The sequence below is a fragment of the Muscardinus avellanarius genome, assembly GCF_963383645.1.
Source record: "Muscardinus avellanarius genome assembly, chromosome: 1".
NCBI classification, from domain to species: Eukaryota; Metazoa; Chordata; class Mammalia; order Rodentia; family Gliridae; genus Muscardinus; species Muscardinus avellanarius.
The window spans coordinates 236,684,665-236,700,585 of record NC_137786.1 but is presented as its reverse complement, the minus strand read 5'-3'; the positions used below and the strand labels follow the sequence as shown (position 1 = coordinate 236,700,585).

At 55.5% G+C, this 15,921-nt stretch overlaps 1 protein-coding gene across 1 annotated transcript in view; it reads left to right on the top strand.

Moving 5' to 3' along the window:
* Nucleotides 1-5,852: 5,852 nt before the first annotated feature.
* LOC308261651 (actin, alpha skeletal muscle 2-like) overlaps nucleotides 5,853-15,921 on the top strand; it is a gene marked incomplete at both ends in the record, with an annotated part of 29,206 nt that continues 19,137 nt past the window's right edge. The window contains 2 exons of the mRNA XM_080693717.1: nucleotides 5,853-5,933; nucleotides 9,031-9,168. Coding sequence (XP_080549843.1) covers nucleotides 5,853-5,933; nucleotides 9,031-9,168 — 219 coding nt within the window. The remainder of the gene's footprint in view (nucleotides 5,934-9,030; nucleotides 9,169-15,921) is intronic.

The window sequence follows — 15,921 nt, the reverse complement described above, 5'->3', positions numbered from 1 at the left end:
GCTTTGGCTGGTCTTTAAGCAGCGCCTGATCACCCTCACGATCACCCTCACGGTTCTATGAGGACTCTATTCTGGCATTACCACGAGGATCTTGGTATGATTTGCTTGGGAAAAGCAGACAGCAGGCGCATTCTGTCAAGCCTGTTTCTCAGGAGAAGGATGAGTCCCCTCCTGCGGGCCATCTGTGGAGGGATGTAGGCACACCCCTAACCCCGGAAGATCTGAGAACCCTGAAAGCTATGATTGTCACAGGATAAAATCACAACCACTCGCCAGGCCCGGTGGTGCACACCTGTCTACCCAGTACTTGGGACTCTGAGACAGGAGGGTCACAGGTTCAAAGACCGCCTCAACATCTTAGGGAGGCCCTCAGGAACTTAGTGAGACCCTGTTGCAAAGTAAAAAAATAAAATCAGGCAGGGGGTGTGGCTCAGAGGCAGAATGCCCCTGGGTTCGATTCCCAGCACCAAAACAAAACAAACAAAACAAAAAAACACCAAAAAAAAAAAAAATCAAAACTACTTCAAGAATCTCAATTGGCTTTATTTTGCAATTCTAGAATCAGGCAACGCTTCGTCCCCCCAAAATAGAATAAGCGTTCTGATGGGCTCAGAAGAGGGGAGTTTCGTAGGCAGAGAGACTGAGGAAGACAGAGAACCAGCAGTTCACTTCAACCCCGCTCCACAGGCGGGGCCTGGACTGGGACAGAACAAGGGGGAGGACGGACTGGCACATATCAGATTACTGCACGCTGCTTGCTTTCCACAGAGATTGCAGGATTAAAACCCGGGGAACTTCATCGTCTTCGTTGTTGAAACCGGGGGCTTAGGAAACCTGGCTATTACCTATCTCCTGCTTTCTCGGAAGGTCAGGCGACAACTTGATTTCAGCTTGGTGATGTGAGGGGACCTTTAGCCCGAGTGTCTGCTTTGCCCGGCCGTGGAGCCAGCACAGACTAAAACAATGGCCCCCTGTAGTGCTTACTTAACACCCTTAGTATTCAGCACAGGGTACCAAGAGTGCAGAAGGCCTGCCTGAGCAGCTGGCAGGTCCATTGCTTCTCTTCCTGTAAACACCATATTGAGATAGACTTCTTCATCATAAATGGACCAGGTGAAGGCAGAATTGTCTGAACTAGGAGGTGGAAGAAATTATAAAGAACTGATTATGTGTCTATCTATCTCTACCATTTATCCTTCTATCCATCTACCTACCCATCCATCCATCCATCCATCCACCCATCCATCATCCATCCATCCATCCAATCATCCACTCATCATCCATCCATCCATTACATCCATCCATCTATATATATATACACACATTCATATCTCTACCTACCCTCCCACCCACCAACCCACCATCTGTCCCATAATAGTCACCACCCACCCGTCCATTCATCCGTCATCCATCCACCCATCCATCCATCCATCCATCCACCCGTCCATCCATCCATCCATCCATCCATCCATTCAGCCAGCCACCTATCCATCCATCCATCCATCCATCCATCCATCCGTCATCCATCCATCCATCCATCCATCCACCCGTCCATCCACCCGTCCATCCACCCGTCCATCCACCCACCAACCCACCCATCCATCCATCCATCCACCCATCTATCCATCCACCCACCCATCCATCCATCCATCCATCCATCCATCCATCCACCCACCCATCCATCCATCCATCCAACCACCCACCCATCCATCCATCCATCCATCCATCCACCCACTCACCCACCCACCCACCCACCCATCCACCCATCCATCCATCCACCCATCCATCCATCCATCCACCCATCTATCCATCCACCCATCCATCCATCCATCCATCCATCCATCCATCCATCCATCCACCCACCCATCCATCCATCCAACCACCCATCCATCCATCCATCCATCCACCCATCCATCCATCCACCCATCCACCCACCCACCCACCCACCCATCCACCCATCCACCCATCCATCCATCTACCCATCCATCCACCCATCCATCCATCCATCCATCCATCCATCCATCCATCCATCCACCCACCCATCTATCCATCCACCCATCCACCCATCCATCCACCCATCCATCCACCCATCCATCCATCCACCCATCCACCCATCCACCCATCCATTCACCCACCCACCCATCCATCCATCCACCCATCCATCCACCCATCCACCCATCCATCCATCCACCCATCCACCCACCCACCCACCCATCCACCCACCCATCCATCCATCCATCCATCCATCCATCCATCCATCCATCCTGGGGCTCATACAACTGTACAAATACGTCATCCTACTGACTTCTAATTCTAAGCCCCTCTAACAGGCCCCCCAGACCCTCCCCTTGGGAAATTCCAGTTATGTTCTAGTCATGCTCACCCTTAGGGATCCACCGCGTCTCAGTTTGCACAGCGCACCGTCCCCGCCGTGCTCTTCTCTGCAGCCTCAGGACTCACCCGAGGGGGCTCATGACCCCCGGGCGCAGCAGAGAGGCGGTGGGAGGCGGCCCCTCCCCCCACGTTGGGCGTCCAGCTTGAGGGCCTGATGGTGCGCTAGAACAAGATGTGCTAGGAGGTGACCCACACGCCACTGTCTTCCGGTGATGGGGCTGGTTTGGAAGAAATGGTTCTGGATAAAAGCGGAGTGAAAGAATGCTCGCCCCCGGTCAGCTGTAATGGCCTCCCTGGGAGAGTCATTTCGGGACGTGAGAAGTCTGGGTCTTAGTCTTGTCAACGTACTTTGTCAACTTTTGATGTCACCGTGACCCAGATACCCAACAAGCTCAGAGGAGGAGAGGTTTACCAGGAGCTTATGACTCAGAGGTCTCAGACGTCATCCCTTGGTTGGCGGCAGGTCCTCAGGGCAGCGAGGAGCGGGGTGGGGGACGAGGGACCTCACGGCCACGACAGCCACGCCCCCAGGGGCCCACCCTGGCTTCATAGCTTAACGCAGAGCTGCAGGGAGCGTTCTAAGTCCAAACTCTAGCAGGGTCTAACAATCCGATCCTTGGAATTGCCCTCCCCCTTCGGAGGAGGACCTGGCACCTTGTGGGAGGAGCCCGGAGGCTGCGGAGCACGCTGGGATGTGCCCAGCAGTCTCCAGAGTGGAGCTCAAAGGGAGGCGCCCAGGCCCAGTGTCAGTCCGGGCCAGGGGCTAAACCCTGCTGGACACACACGCCCCCTGAGCAGAGCCACAGGCCCCCCGGGCTCCCTCAGCCCAGACAATTCCATAATGCTTCTTCTGCCTTTGTAGTATTGGTCTGTGATGTTTTTATGCTGTGGATTTACCTCAATCCTGCCGGCCTGCCGAGGGAAAAAATTTAATCCTGCCTCAAGAGGGGCAGACAGGGTGGACTGCCGTCTCCCACCTGTTAGAACACTGGGTGGTGACATTAAAGTGACATTAACAAGGCCCAGGGCTTGGGAGGCTGAGACTGGAGGACCGCAGAATCAAGGCCAACCTCGGCAACTTAGTCAGACCCTTGGCAACTTAGACCCTGTTTCCAGATAAATAAAAAGGGCTTGGGAGTGTCGCTCAGAGGTAGGACACCCCAGGTTCAGTCCCTGGTACCACACCAAACCAAACCCTTCAAGCCAAGTTCAGAGGAAGTGCACATCTCCTAAGGGGGCTCCTCCACCCACGACGGGTGTGATCACAGACTGTTCTCTGCAAAGGAAGAGAGGACAACGGCCGCTGGCCCGGCTGCGGCTCATCCTGCCGAAGGGGCCGTCACAGGGCCCAGGCGGAAGACGGGGAAGCAGGTGGTGATACTGATTTCTGCAGATGCACAGACGGCTGGCAGGAGGAGGGCTGCTGGTCCTCCCCGCCAGATGCGACGTCTGGGCCTTGTGGATGGGTGCGGCAGGTGGGCTGTATCCAGAATACACAAAAAAACTCTTATAATAAAAGATGAAAAGTCAAACCAGGGAATCGTGGTGCACACCTCTAAACCAAATACTCGGGGGGCCGAGACAGGAGGATCGCAGGTTTAAGGCCAGCCTCAGCAACTTGGCGAGTCTCTGTTTCAAAAACAAACAAACAAAAGAATCAGGGGCGGTTATAGTTCCATTCCCAGTACCAAAATCAATCAATCAATCAATCAATCAATCAATAAAAGGTCAGATATCCCAAGTCCATCTGGGCAAAGCATTAGAGGAGACATTTATCCAAAAGAGATACCCAAATGGTGGATGCACAAATAAGCACCCAAGAGGGCATTCAACATCTTTCTCCATCACAGAAATACAAACTACGACCACAGTGAGATGCCACTTTATAGCGATTAAGCGTGGCCACCACTTTTTTTTTTATTTTATGGTAGTAGAATTGAACCCAGGGGCATTCTACCTCTCGGCTTCACCCCCAGCCCTATTTTTTATTCTTTATTTTGAAACAGGGTCTCACTGAGTTGCAGAGGGCCTCACTAAGTAGCTGAGGCTGTCCGTGAACCTGCGATCCTCCCGTCTCAGCCTCCCGAGCGCGGAGATTACAAGCGTGCGCCACCACGCCTGGCGACTACATTTTAATAAAAAAAAAATGCCATTATAGTGTCTGGCTCCCTGTGTAGACCAGCTGGCCCGTGAGGTAGAAATATGTCTACCCCGGCTTAGAGCAGGGCCCGGCCTTTGGAGAGCCCTTGATATTTGCTGAATAATTTTTGTTTTCCGTGCATTGGGAAGAAACGGAGCCCACCCTGAGCCTCTGTACAGTGATGTTTTCAGAGGCTGATCATGCATCTTCAGTTTGTCATGATTTTCTGGGCCCTGGATCCAAAGAAATTCTAGTATGGCTGAGCCCCAGGGAGCCGCCCTGCAGTAGCGCTGCGCTGGTCGGCGGGAGCGCACTGAGGCAGGAGTGGGCTCGGCCGGCTCGCTGGGCGGCTTCAGGGGTGTGCTAGAGCTCCCTGCCGCCTCGCCTCAGGGAAGCTCCGGTGTGTGGCCAGGAGAGCCGCGGCCACGCCGGCTCATGTCAGCCAGTGGGAGAGAGGATCCTGGACACGCTGACCTCCCCAGCAAGGGGCCCGGGTCGCTGTAAGAAGTGGCCACGAGTCGCATAGAACAATGCGATGTCTTCTCCTATGTTCTGGAGGTCAGAAGTCCGGGATGGATGTTACCGGGCCGCATTCAAAGCATCTGTAGGACCGCACTTGCTCTAGGGCTCTTGGGCCGAATCCGTGTCCTTTGCTTATCCAGGTCCTCCGGGCCGCCTCCATTCCTCGGCTTGTGGCCTCTCCCTCCATCTTCCAAGTTAGCGGTGTGGCATCTGTCAGTCTCTGTCTATTCTGAGCATCCTGCTCCTGCGTTCACTTATGAAGAGCCCCGTGTGGTCAGCGGGCCACCTGGATAGCCCCAGGCCACCTCCCCATCACCAGATCTGTGACCTCACCACACCGGCAAGTCCCTTTTGCAGTGAGAGGCCACAGAGTCACAGTCCTGGGCGTTAGGACAAGGGTCGTTATTTGGCCAGCCACGGTAGCTACGGTATGGGATAATCTCTCTGGCCGACGTGGATCCGGGGACCATCTCTGGGCCGGAGACCTTAAAGATCATCTCACGCAGACCCTAAAACAGAGCGAGGTAATGATGGGACGAGGGAGACGCGGAGGAGCCAGCGTGCAGGAGCCCAGCAGGCCGCGGGGCCGCCGTCTCTGCTAGTCACAGCCAGCTGCTTCCTGGGGGGTAGCGACCCGGAGGGACACACCTGTCTCCAGGCGGCCCCACTGTCCACCGGGGTTGCCTCCGGTCTCTCCTGGGCGCTCGCTTGGTGCCCAGCAGGGGACCTGGAATTTGGCGGCAGTTTGGTCCTTCCCTTCCTCTTGCTTCTTACCACTGTGACCAACGTACCTGACATGGCCAGCTTAGAGGAGGCAATGGCTCACGGTACAGAAGCTCTGTCCATGATCGTCCAGCTCCAAGGCAGAAACATCACGGTAGAAGGGTGGGGTAGAGGAAAAGCTCAGCTGCTAGCAGTTGGGAAGGAAAGAGAGAGAAAAATCGAGGGAGGGAGGGAGAGAGAGGAGAGAGAGAGAGAGAGAGAGAGAGAGAGAGGGAGAAGTCCTAAGATCCCAGGGACCTGTGCCGCCAGCCCCACATCACCTCTGCACCTTGCTGCCTCGGGAACCAGGCTTTCAACACACAAGCTTCTGGACCATCGCGTGGGTCAACCGTTTCTTCTCTCGGTAACTGAGCGTCCTCTTCCCATTTGCTTTGGAGTTTTGCTTCCGTGTGCTGATACTTAGCACTTAGATGCCCGGGCTCAAGAAGGACTTGGAATAAAGCAGGGCGTCCTCGCCGCGCTGGGCGAGCTCGGGGTCCTGCCCCGCAGGAGGCGGCGGCCCCCGCTCTGAACTCATTTCCATTCTAACCCAGACACCAGCGAGTATGCTCAGCCGGGAGAGCGTGTGGTTACTCGTGGCCTGACTGTCCTTCTCCTGCTAAGTAGGTAGAAATGGAAGCCAGAGTCAGCCAAAAAAAAAAGAGAGAGAGAAAAAAAAAACTAAAAAAGAAAGGAAAAATCCCATTTGGTCACTGGAGCCAATTTCCCTGGATGCCAGTGCTCTCGGGCCAAAGGAAAAAATGGAAACAGCTTGACTCACCCCAGAATTATTGGTCTCCACCCTCAGATGCATTGGTTGGTGGAAAGCGCGTATTTTTGGATTCCTGCTCTCAGGCCTGCTAGCCACTGGTCAACTCCAGGCGGACTCCTTACTTATCAAAATGGTCTATCATAATAATACAGTTGCCATCCATATTTGTGGGTTCTGTGTCTACGGATTCAACCAAATTCAAAAAATAGTTGTTGTTTTTTTTTTTTAATTGCACCTGAGCTGGGCTTGGCGCATGCTAGTAATCGCAGTACTTGGGAGGCTGAGACAGGAAGATCACAGGTTCGAGGACAGCCTCAGCAAGTAGTGAGACTCAGCAACCTAGTGAGACCCTATTTCAAATAAGTAAATAAATAAGTAAGTAAATAAATAAATAAGTAAGTAAAACAAGGCTTGGGGTATAGCTCAAAGATAAGATGCACCTGGGTTCAATCTCTAGTATCACAAAGAAAGGAAAGAAAGAAAGAAGAGAGGGAGGAAGAAAGGAAAAAAGGAAGGAAGGAAAGAAAGAAAAGAGGAATGACATAGTATTTACCAAGAACCCACCTGCGCCCACCCTTATACTTTAATTCTCCAGAGGATTCGTAATACCTCATACAATGGAAACGCTACACGAATAGTCCTCATACCTTGTCATTTTGGGGACAAAAGATAAGAAAAAGTCTGAACATGTTCAGTACAGATGTGATTAAAGATTTTTTTCATCCAGGCGCGGTGGCGCACGCTCGGCATCCCAGCGCTTTGGAGGCTGAGACAGGAGGATCGTGGTTGGCTGACAGCCTCAGCTACTGAGTGAGGCCCTTTGCAACTCAGTGAGACCCTGTTTCAAAATAAAGAATAGAAAATAGGGCTGGGGGCGCAGCTCGGCAGATGTGAACTGCAGAGCTGGAGGCGGCTGAGCACAGCAGGCCCGTGGGAAGCCATACTTTGCACTGCACACAGACGTCCTCAGGGGCGCGAGGCAGGCCGCAGACCCTCTGCCGTGCGTGGGAGCCAGAAGGGCAGAGGCCCCAGCAGGCAGGCATATCGCACAGGTATGCACTTTTTGGTACTGAGATTGGACCCAGGGGCTTTCTACCTCTGAGGAACACCCCCAGGCCTTTCCATTTTATTTTTATTTTGGTCCAGCGTCTCACTAGGGTGCCGAGGGTCTCGCTAGTACTTGAGGCTGGCCTCTAGCGGGCGGCGTTGATGGCGATCGATTGATGAGAAGAGGCTTCTCACGTGAATGACGACGAATCGACACGCTGCTGAGAGGCCCAGGAGCGCAGGCAGGGTTTGCTTTTTCCTCCTGGTTTTCTCTATTTTCTACAATAAATAACTGAAATCTTTTTTAAGGTGAAGAAGACATTTGTCATGGCAAGGATTTAAGTCCAGCATTAGAGAAAAATGAATGAATTTATTAATTTTTTTTTGTGGTACTGGGGTTCCTGGAAACCCTTCTACTTCCAGGCTATACTCCCAGACCTATTTTATACATTTTTTAAAATTTGGAAACAGGGTCTCTTAAGCCAGCGCGGCTGGCTTTGAACCTGCGCGATCCTCCTGTCTCCGCCTCCCAAGTGCGGGGATTACAAGCGTGCGCCACCACGCCCGGCTGAATTAATTTTTTGAGGGCAATTAAAAAAAAGTCTAAACATAAAAATAGTTTGAAGCCGGGCGTGGTGCTGCACGCTTGCCATCCCAGCCTTTGGGAGGCTGAGACAGGAGGATCACGGTTTGCGGCCAGCCTCAATTACTCAGTGAGGCCCTTTGCAACTCAGTGAGACCCTGTTTCAAAATAAAGAATAAAAAATAGGGCTGGGGATGTAGCTTGGAGGTAGAATGCCCCTGGGTTCCATCCCCAGTACTGAAAAAAAAAAAACAAAAAAAAGGTCGAGAACAAATACCCAAATCCCTGGCTGGAGGCGGGGGGCGAGGGCTGTGCTGGAGATGATCGCCTGCTTGGTCTTTTCTTGGGTGTCCCACACTTGCAAAAACACCACGGGGACATTCTCTAGAGGCAAAGCAGAGAGTCACTTCTGCGGGGTTAGGGAGGCCCGGGAGCTGTTGCTGGGGGCAGCGGCCCAGCTGGGAATGGGGGTGACCGTGATCGCAGTGTGCTGACTAAGGGGGCCGCTGCTCCTCTTGGGGTCTCCTGCCTGCCCCTCCCTCACTGAGAGGGGAAGAGCCTACTTCACATGACCCCGTGAAGCCAGTTTCAGAGCTCACCACACACAGATGGGCGAGCAATGGTCCTTGGAAGGCACCCCATTCCAGAAAGTGCCCGCCGAGCCCCAGGTTGTGGCGCCCACCCACGGGGCCCGGCTCTGGGCCCGGGGGAGCATTGTGGACTCAGAGCCGGGTCCCACCCGGGCACAGCGCCCGCCCCATGGCCAGTGGCCCACAGATGCCCGAGTGACTGCGCTGTCTTTCCCCGCAGCTGCCCGCCCGCCGCACCATGGACAGCAACACGGCCGTCATCTGCGATTTCGGCACCGGCTTCAGCAAGGTGGGGTTCTCGGGATTCGAGGCACCCCAGGCCGTCTTCCCAACCATCCTCGGGAAACTCCGGCACGATGTGAGTGAGGGGCGTCCTCCCTGGGGGATGCTGGTCCCCGCAGCCCCTTCCCCTGTCCCATGGGCTGGCCAAGGAGTCCTCAGAGCAGGGGTGGACACATGTCAGATTGTGGGAGCGCTGGGCCGCTCCACACACAGGGCTGGGGGGCAAGCACCTGCGTCCCCAGCCTCTCCCCTCTGCCGCGCCTGGGGAACAGCCACGCCATGGCTTAGACGGAGCAGGCTGGTTACCGAAGTGAGCGTCTCAGCCTAGGTTGTGCTGCTGTAACAGACGGCCCGAGGCGGAGTCGTTTCTAAAGAGCAGAGATCTATTGACAGTTCTGGAGACGGAGATGCCCAAGGCCAGGGTCCTGCATCTGGCCCAGGTCTTCTTTCTGCACCAGGAGTGTGGTGGGGGCAAACAGGTGCTCTATCAGGAATGAATTCCTTAGCCAGCATTAACGGCATTGACTGCTCATGGGGGCCGAGCCTCCCCCCCCCCCCCCAGCACCGCTGCGCTGAGGGCTCCGGGGCCGCAGCGGTCAGCTCCCTAGAGCCGCGGGAGCGAGCATCTTTCCACATTCAGGAGCAGGCGTGCTGGCTACCTGAGGCACACGTAGGAACCCTTAGTACTAAGTGGCCCCGACTCCCAGCTCCGCACGGGACAGGACAGGGAGGGTGGGCCTGGGCACGTGCTCACTAGAGAAGGCAGCCCCTCCCTCCGACACACAAGAAAGGGCCTGGTACTGGTACCTCTTCCTGTTTTTTGTTTTTCAAGAGTATTTAGAAGTTTGGACCTTTTTTGTGTGTGTGATACTGGGGATGGAACCCAGCGGCATTCTACCTCCAAGCTCCACCCCCAGCCCTATTTTTTATTCTTTACTTTGAAACAGGGTCTCCCTGAGTTGCAGAGGGCCTCACTAAGTAGCTGAGACTGTGAACTGCGATCCTCCTGTCTCAGCCTCCCGAATGCTGGGATGACGAGCGTGAGCCACCCACCACGCCCGGCTTTTTTATATTCTTTATTTTGAAACAGAGTCTCACTGAGTTGCAAAGGGCATTATTAAATAGTTGAGGCTGGCCGTGAACCGCGATCCTCCTGTCTCAGCCTCCAGATGGCTGGGATTACAAGCGCATATATATAAGACATGAAATTGGCCACCGCCGTCCTTTTTAAGTGCATAGTCCAGTGGCTTTGGGTACATTCACAGTCCCGGGCAGCTCCACCACCATCCAGCTGCAGAACTCTTTCCTCTCACCAAACCAAAACTCTGTCCCCATTAAACATGATTTCCCACCCCCCTGCACGGACTAAACAACTGGCAGCCAAAGGCCGGAAGCCCTGCGCCTCCTCTGATCCTCAGCCTGGGAACATAGGGGCTCGGGGCAGCCCCGCCAGCCAAACCTAGTATCTTGGCAAGAAGCACCCCTCCTCACGAGGCCCCGGCACCCCAGGGTGCTTCTCTAGCAGACACGAGGCCTGGGGCTGTACGTTCACTGAATAACTGTAACTTGACAAGTCAGTGTGAGCGGGGCAGCCCTTCTGGGGAGGGCGTGATGTCCCCTCTCCCGGGACACCAGCCACAGCTCTGGGAAGTCACTTCTAGCGTCCAGGCCGTGGGCAAGAGGTGGAGGTGGGATCCGCCGAGGCGCAGGCTCTGACCACAGAGCTCCTCCGCCCCGGGGAAACGTGGCTCCTTTGGGACATGGGGCACCGTGGGGCGTGGAGAAGCCCAGGTGTCACTGGACCCGTGTAATCCCCTGTGCTTTGCAGAGTGGGGAACCATCAGCAGTGTTTTTGTGTGTGCATGGTACTAGGGATAGAACCCAGGGGCTTTCTACACTCCCAGACCTATTTGTATTTTATTTGGAAACAGGGTCTCACTGAGTTGCTGAGAGCCTCACTAAGTAGCTGAGGCTGGCTTCGAACCTGTGCGATCCTCCTGTCTCAGCCTCCTAGGTACTGGGATTACAAGCGTGCGATCCCACGCCGGGCTTTGCAGTGTTTCTAACTGAGGGATGCCTGAGTCCCCATCCCTGTGACATCTATGCCTAAGATGTCCGCGCTGTGACGTCCACCCCGCCAAAGGGGACGCTCCCTGTGTCCCTGCCCGAGGAGGTCAACAGCACGGGTGTCTTCCAGATGTCCTTGGGCAATGGCAGGGGGCAGGTCGGTGGCCACGCCTTAGCTGGCGGCCAGCTTCCTCTTGGAGAGACGGCTCTGCTGGTGCTTAAGAGCTGGGGCCGCAGGTCAGGGAGACAGCGGTCCAGAGGTCGGCCCTGCCAAGGGGCGCCTGAGTCTCAGGGCGGCCTGCAGCCCGAGCGCCTGTCTCCTGCGGGGCTGCAACTCTTGATTTGTTGAAAGGCGAGGCGGGACCGTGAGTGGCCCCCGGGGGTGGAAAGGCGCCGGCGCAGATGATGGTGGTGGCCATGTGCGCTCTCCTGGGCGCTGCGTAACACGCGGGCGCAGAGGGAGGGGCTCGGAGCAACAGGACGCGTGTCTTCTCAGTCTGGAGGCGGAAGTCCTGCTCCTCCAAGGCTCCGGGAGAGGCTCCGTCTGCCTCGGCCCGCTCTGCGGCCCCCGGCGTCGGGTGGCCGCGCCAGCCAGTCTCTGCTTCTTTGGGTCTCTGCGTCTCCTCAAATCTCTCTCCTCCTCTCTTCCCAGAGGGGGGCACTTTTCATTAAATTTAGGGCCCACCCAGAGGGCTAAGCCAAAGGGGCTCATCCCAGAGGCCTTCTCCACCCACATCTTCTTAATGTTAATAGAGACCGTCAACAACCTAGTGAGACCCTGTTCCAAAATAAAAAGTAAAAAACAGCAGGGCGTGGTGGCGCACGCTTGTCATCCCAGTTCTTGGCAGGCGGAGACAGAAGGATTGCAGGTTCGGGACAGCCTCAGCTACTTAGCGAGGCCCTTCGCAAGTCAGCGAGACCCTGTTTCAAAATAAAGAATAAAAAACAGGGCTGAGGGTGTAGCTTGGAAGTAGAGTGCCCCTGGGCTCCATCCCCAGTACCACTACAAAACAAAACAACTCCAAAACAAAAAGGCTAAAGGTTCACCTTCTAGTGATGGCTGTCAGCTCCTAGTGCGGGAAGACTCCGGATTCCAGGAGCACCGAGCACTCGAGATAAAAGAGCAGCATCTCACAGCCAGAGAGAGGAAGGATTCTTCCGTCTCCAGCTCCTCCCAGCCCCCCACAGCCAGGCGCAGCTTTACCCGTGACCACCCGGAGCACAGCGAGGTCCCGCCGGCCCTCCCAGAAGCCGGGGCCCAGCCGGCTCCGTGCCCTGCAGGTCTTCCACGCAAAGACGTTGTTCCTTTGCTGTTAACGATTTTCTTTTTCTGAAATAGAATTCTCTCTTTGAACCATCATCTGGGATTGGACGGAAACGTGTTTTACTACACACACACACACACACACACACACACACACACACAGCCTACTTTTGAGGGTTTGCCCAAGAGCTGGGGGAGGGGGAGAGCGTAGGAAGACAGTAGGGGCTGGGCAGCAGCCCTGTTTCAACACTACACAAGAGTCCCAGGCCCGCCACACACCGCTCCAGGGCCCCTCTCTGGTAGGCTCAAGACAATACCCACGACTACTAATCTTTTCTGTACTTAGAACTAGGCCCAGGGTCATTCTGCCTCCAAGCTATACCACCAAACCTTTTTATTTTTTATTTTTATTTTTATTATATTTTTGCGGTACTGGGGATGGAACCCAGGGGCATTCTACCTCTGAGCTACGCCCACCCCCAGCCCTTTTTTTTGTGTGTGTGGCACTGAGAGTAGAACTCAGGGTCATTCTACCTCTGAGCTACACCCCCAGCCCTATTTTTTATTCTTTGTTTCAAAACAGGGTCTCACTGAGTTGCAGAGGGCCTCACTAAGTAGCCGAGGCTGTCCGCGAACCATGATCCTCCGGTCTCAGCCTCCCGAATGCTGGGATGACAAGCGCGCGCCACTGCGCCCGACTCTACTTTTTATTTTGAAATGGTCTCTCCCTATGTCGCTGGCCTTGAACCTGCAATCCTCTCATCTCAGCCTCCCAGGTACGGCATCACCACGCCCAGTAGCACAGGTCTACTCTGTTGGAGCTCTGGAGACCAGATGTCTGAAATCAAGCCTCTGGGGGCCGCGCTCTCCCAGGCCCCCCCCCGGGGAGGACCCTTTCAGCCTCTTGAAGCTCAGGAGGGAGGTCGGGGCCTCATACCTTGCAGCAGCAGCAGCAGCAGCAGGGGCTTCTAGATCCTACACTCCTCCTCTCCAGCACCAACCTCTGAGGGCCCAGCAAGACCTGAGCACCTGCAGCACTCCCTCCCGGCTCTAGGGGGCGCGCCTCAGCTGCTCCACAGCGCCACCTGCCGGCTCAGTTCTGCGGCGGCCTCTCTGGTTTGTCCCCGAGCTCTCCTGACTCAATCCTTCCAACAGGGCCTCTCTCTTTCTGATGGATGCAGTCACTTGTCCTGCACGGTGAAGGCTTGATGTCGACTGTACCGTGAGACGACCCTCAGCCCCTGGGGGGGGAGTCTGTGCTCACCACGAGTCATCCTGCTTGATGCACAGAGACCGTCCACAAGCCTCCAGCGGGGCCTGAGCCCTGGAGAGGGCCGAACCCTGCCCGTGCCAGGCTTTATCTATGACGAGGTTTATAAATCAGGGACGACATGAGATTAATGACAGCTGGGCACGGCTCACACCGCTAATCCTGTCCTTGGGAGGCTCAGACAGGAGGATCGCAGGTTTGAAGCCAGCCTTGGGAACTTTGCAAGACCCTGTTTCAAAATAAAAAATAGGATAGAGCCGGGAGGGTGTAGCTCTGAGAAGGAATGCCTCTGGTTCAATCCTCAGTACCAAGAAAGAAAAGAGAAATGAAGGCGATAAGTAAAAATAAAACATTTGGAACAGGTAAGATAATAACAGGTATGTGGTCTCTCTCTTCAAAGAGTCAAGACAAATGCAAAAAAAAATTTTTTTTCAGCACTAGGGATGGAACCCAGGGGCATTCTACCTCCGAGCTACACCCCCTGCCCTATTTATTATTCTTTATTTTGAAACAGGGTCTCACTGAGCTGCAGAGGGCCTCACTAAGTAGCCGAGGCTGGCCGCGAACCGCGATCCTCCTGTCTCAGCCTCCCGAGTGCTGGGATGACAAGCGTGCGCCACCACGCCCGGCTTCTATTTTGTTTTTTATTTTGTCTTATCTCTGTCTGGTGGGGGCAGAGACTTTGCCTCACATCACCCCAGCCAGTGTGGCTGCTCGGCCTTCAGGCCGCCCAGGGGCGTATCCGAGGTCTCATTAGCGGTGATGTCCAACCTCAGGGTAGGGTGGGGAGGCTCCTCCTGCCATCCACAAGTCGCATGGGAGGGGTCAGCTGAGCAGCGAGGGGGCGGGATGGCACCACATGACCCTGGGTGACCCGTGTCCTTCCCGGTATGAAATGCCTCCCGCGTCTCATTGGACTGGCTCCCGGGGCACCAGCGAGGAGGTCGGGGGCACGGAGGGCACTGTTTATGGTGCAGAGACAGCAGCTTGCTGGGGGCTCAGCTCGCCGTCCCCGCCCCAGTCTAACCCTGCGGTGGGAAGTCAAGATGGCCCGAGCTCCGTGTGGTGGGCCGGGGCGGCTCCAGCACCGGCCTGGCTCCGGAACTCTCCATCCTGTTGCAACCTGGCGCCATCGCAGAAGCACGGCACCTCCTGCTCTGGCATGGCCGTACCTGTCCACCATCGCCCTAATGCTCCAGCCCCCATGGCCACGTGTCCATGGCTTGTTCCCAGCCAACTACTGAGCCTGGCCCTTTGCTGGGAAACCCAGGACCCCTGATGCGCACGCGCAGACCCAGGACTCCCCGGCTGGGCTGAACCTTCTTCACAGCGGTCTAGGGCACCCACCCGCCCCATCTCCCTCTCTCCTGTCTCCCTCTCTCTGGCCTCAGCCAGATGGCGACGCAGCCTTGCTTGGCTCCCCGCCCCCGGGCTGCCCACACAGGCTTAGCCCCAGTTAGCATCCTGCACCTAGTCCTGACTCAGCGTCCACTTTTGAGTGGACCCAGATCAGCACAGGGATGGGTGACCGGTCCATCCCTCTGGGCCAGGGAATGAAAAATTCAATCTGGCCGGGCGTGGTGGCGCAGGCTTGTAATCCAGCATTCGGGAGGCCGAGACAGGAGGATCGCGGTTCGCGGACAGCCTCAGCTACTTAGCGAGGCCCTCCGCAACTCAGTGAGACTGTTTCAAATTAAGAATAAAAAAGACTTCTGGGAAGATGGCGACCGAGAAAAGCGGGGCTTAAGAGCCCCGCTAACAACCAATCTCCATTACCACAAAAAGAGCGCCTTTCATAGCCAGAAAACACCATCACCAGAAAAACAAAAAAACCACCAGGCTCCAGAGAGAAAGCGGACTGAGAACAGAGCTCAGGGCCACAGAGGAGACACACGCGCCCGAGGACGCGGCAGCAGCGCCATACTGCCGGCGGCAGCGGCGAACTCAGCGGACGGCTACAGCAAGCCAGGTAACAGCCAGGCGGGATCTTTCGGCGCAGACAGCATTTAAAGCTCCCAGTGGCTGAGCTCAGCACACGCTGCAGGGATTCAGAGTGGAAATCAAAACCAGAGAAGAAAAAATACGCCAGCCTCATGGCCGAGGGCGTGGCAGAGGTGCCATATTGCCACCAGCGGCGGCAGCAGCAGTGAATTCACCGAGTCCAGTACAGCTACATCTACGTACTCAAGAACAGTGAGTCAAATTGCGGGCCACAGAGGAGAAATCGC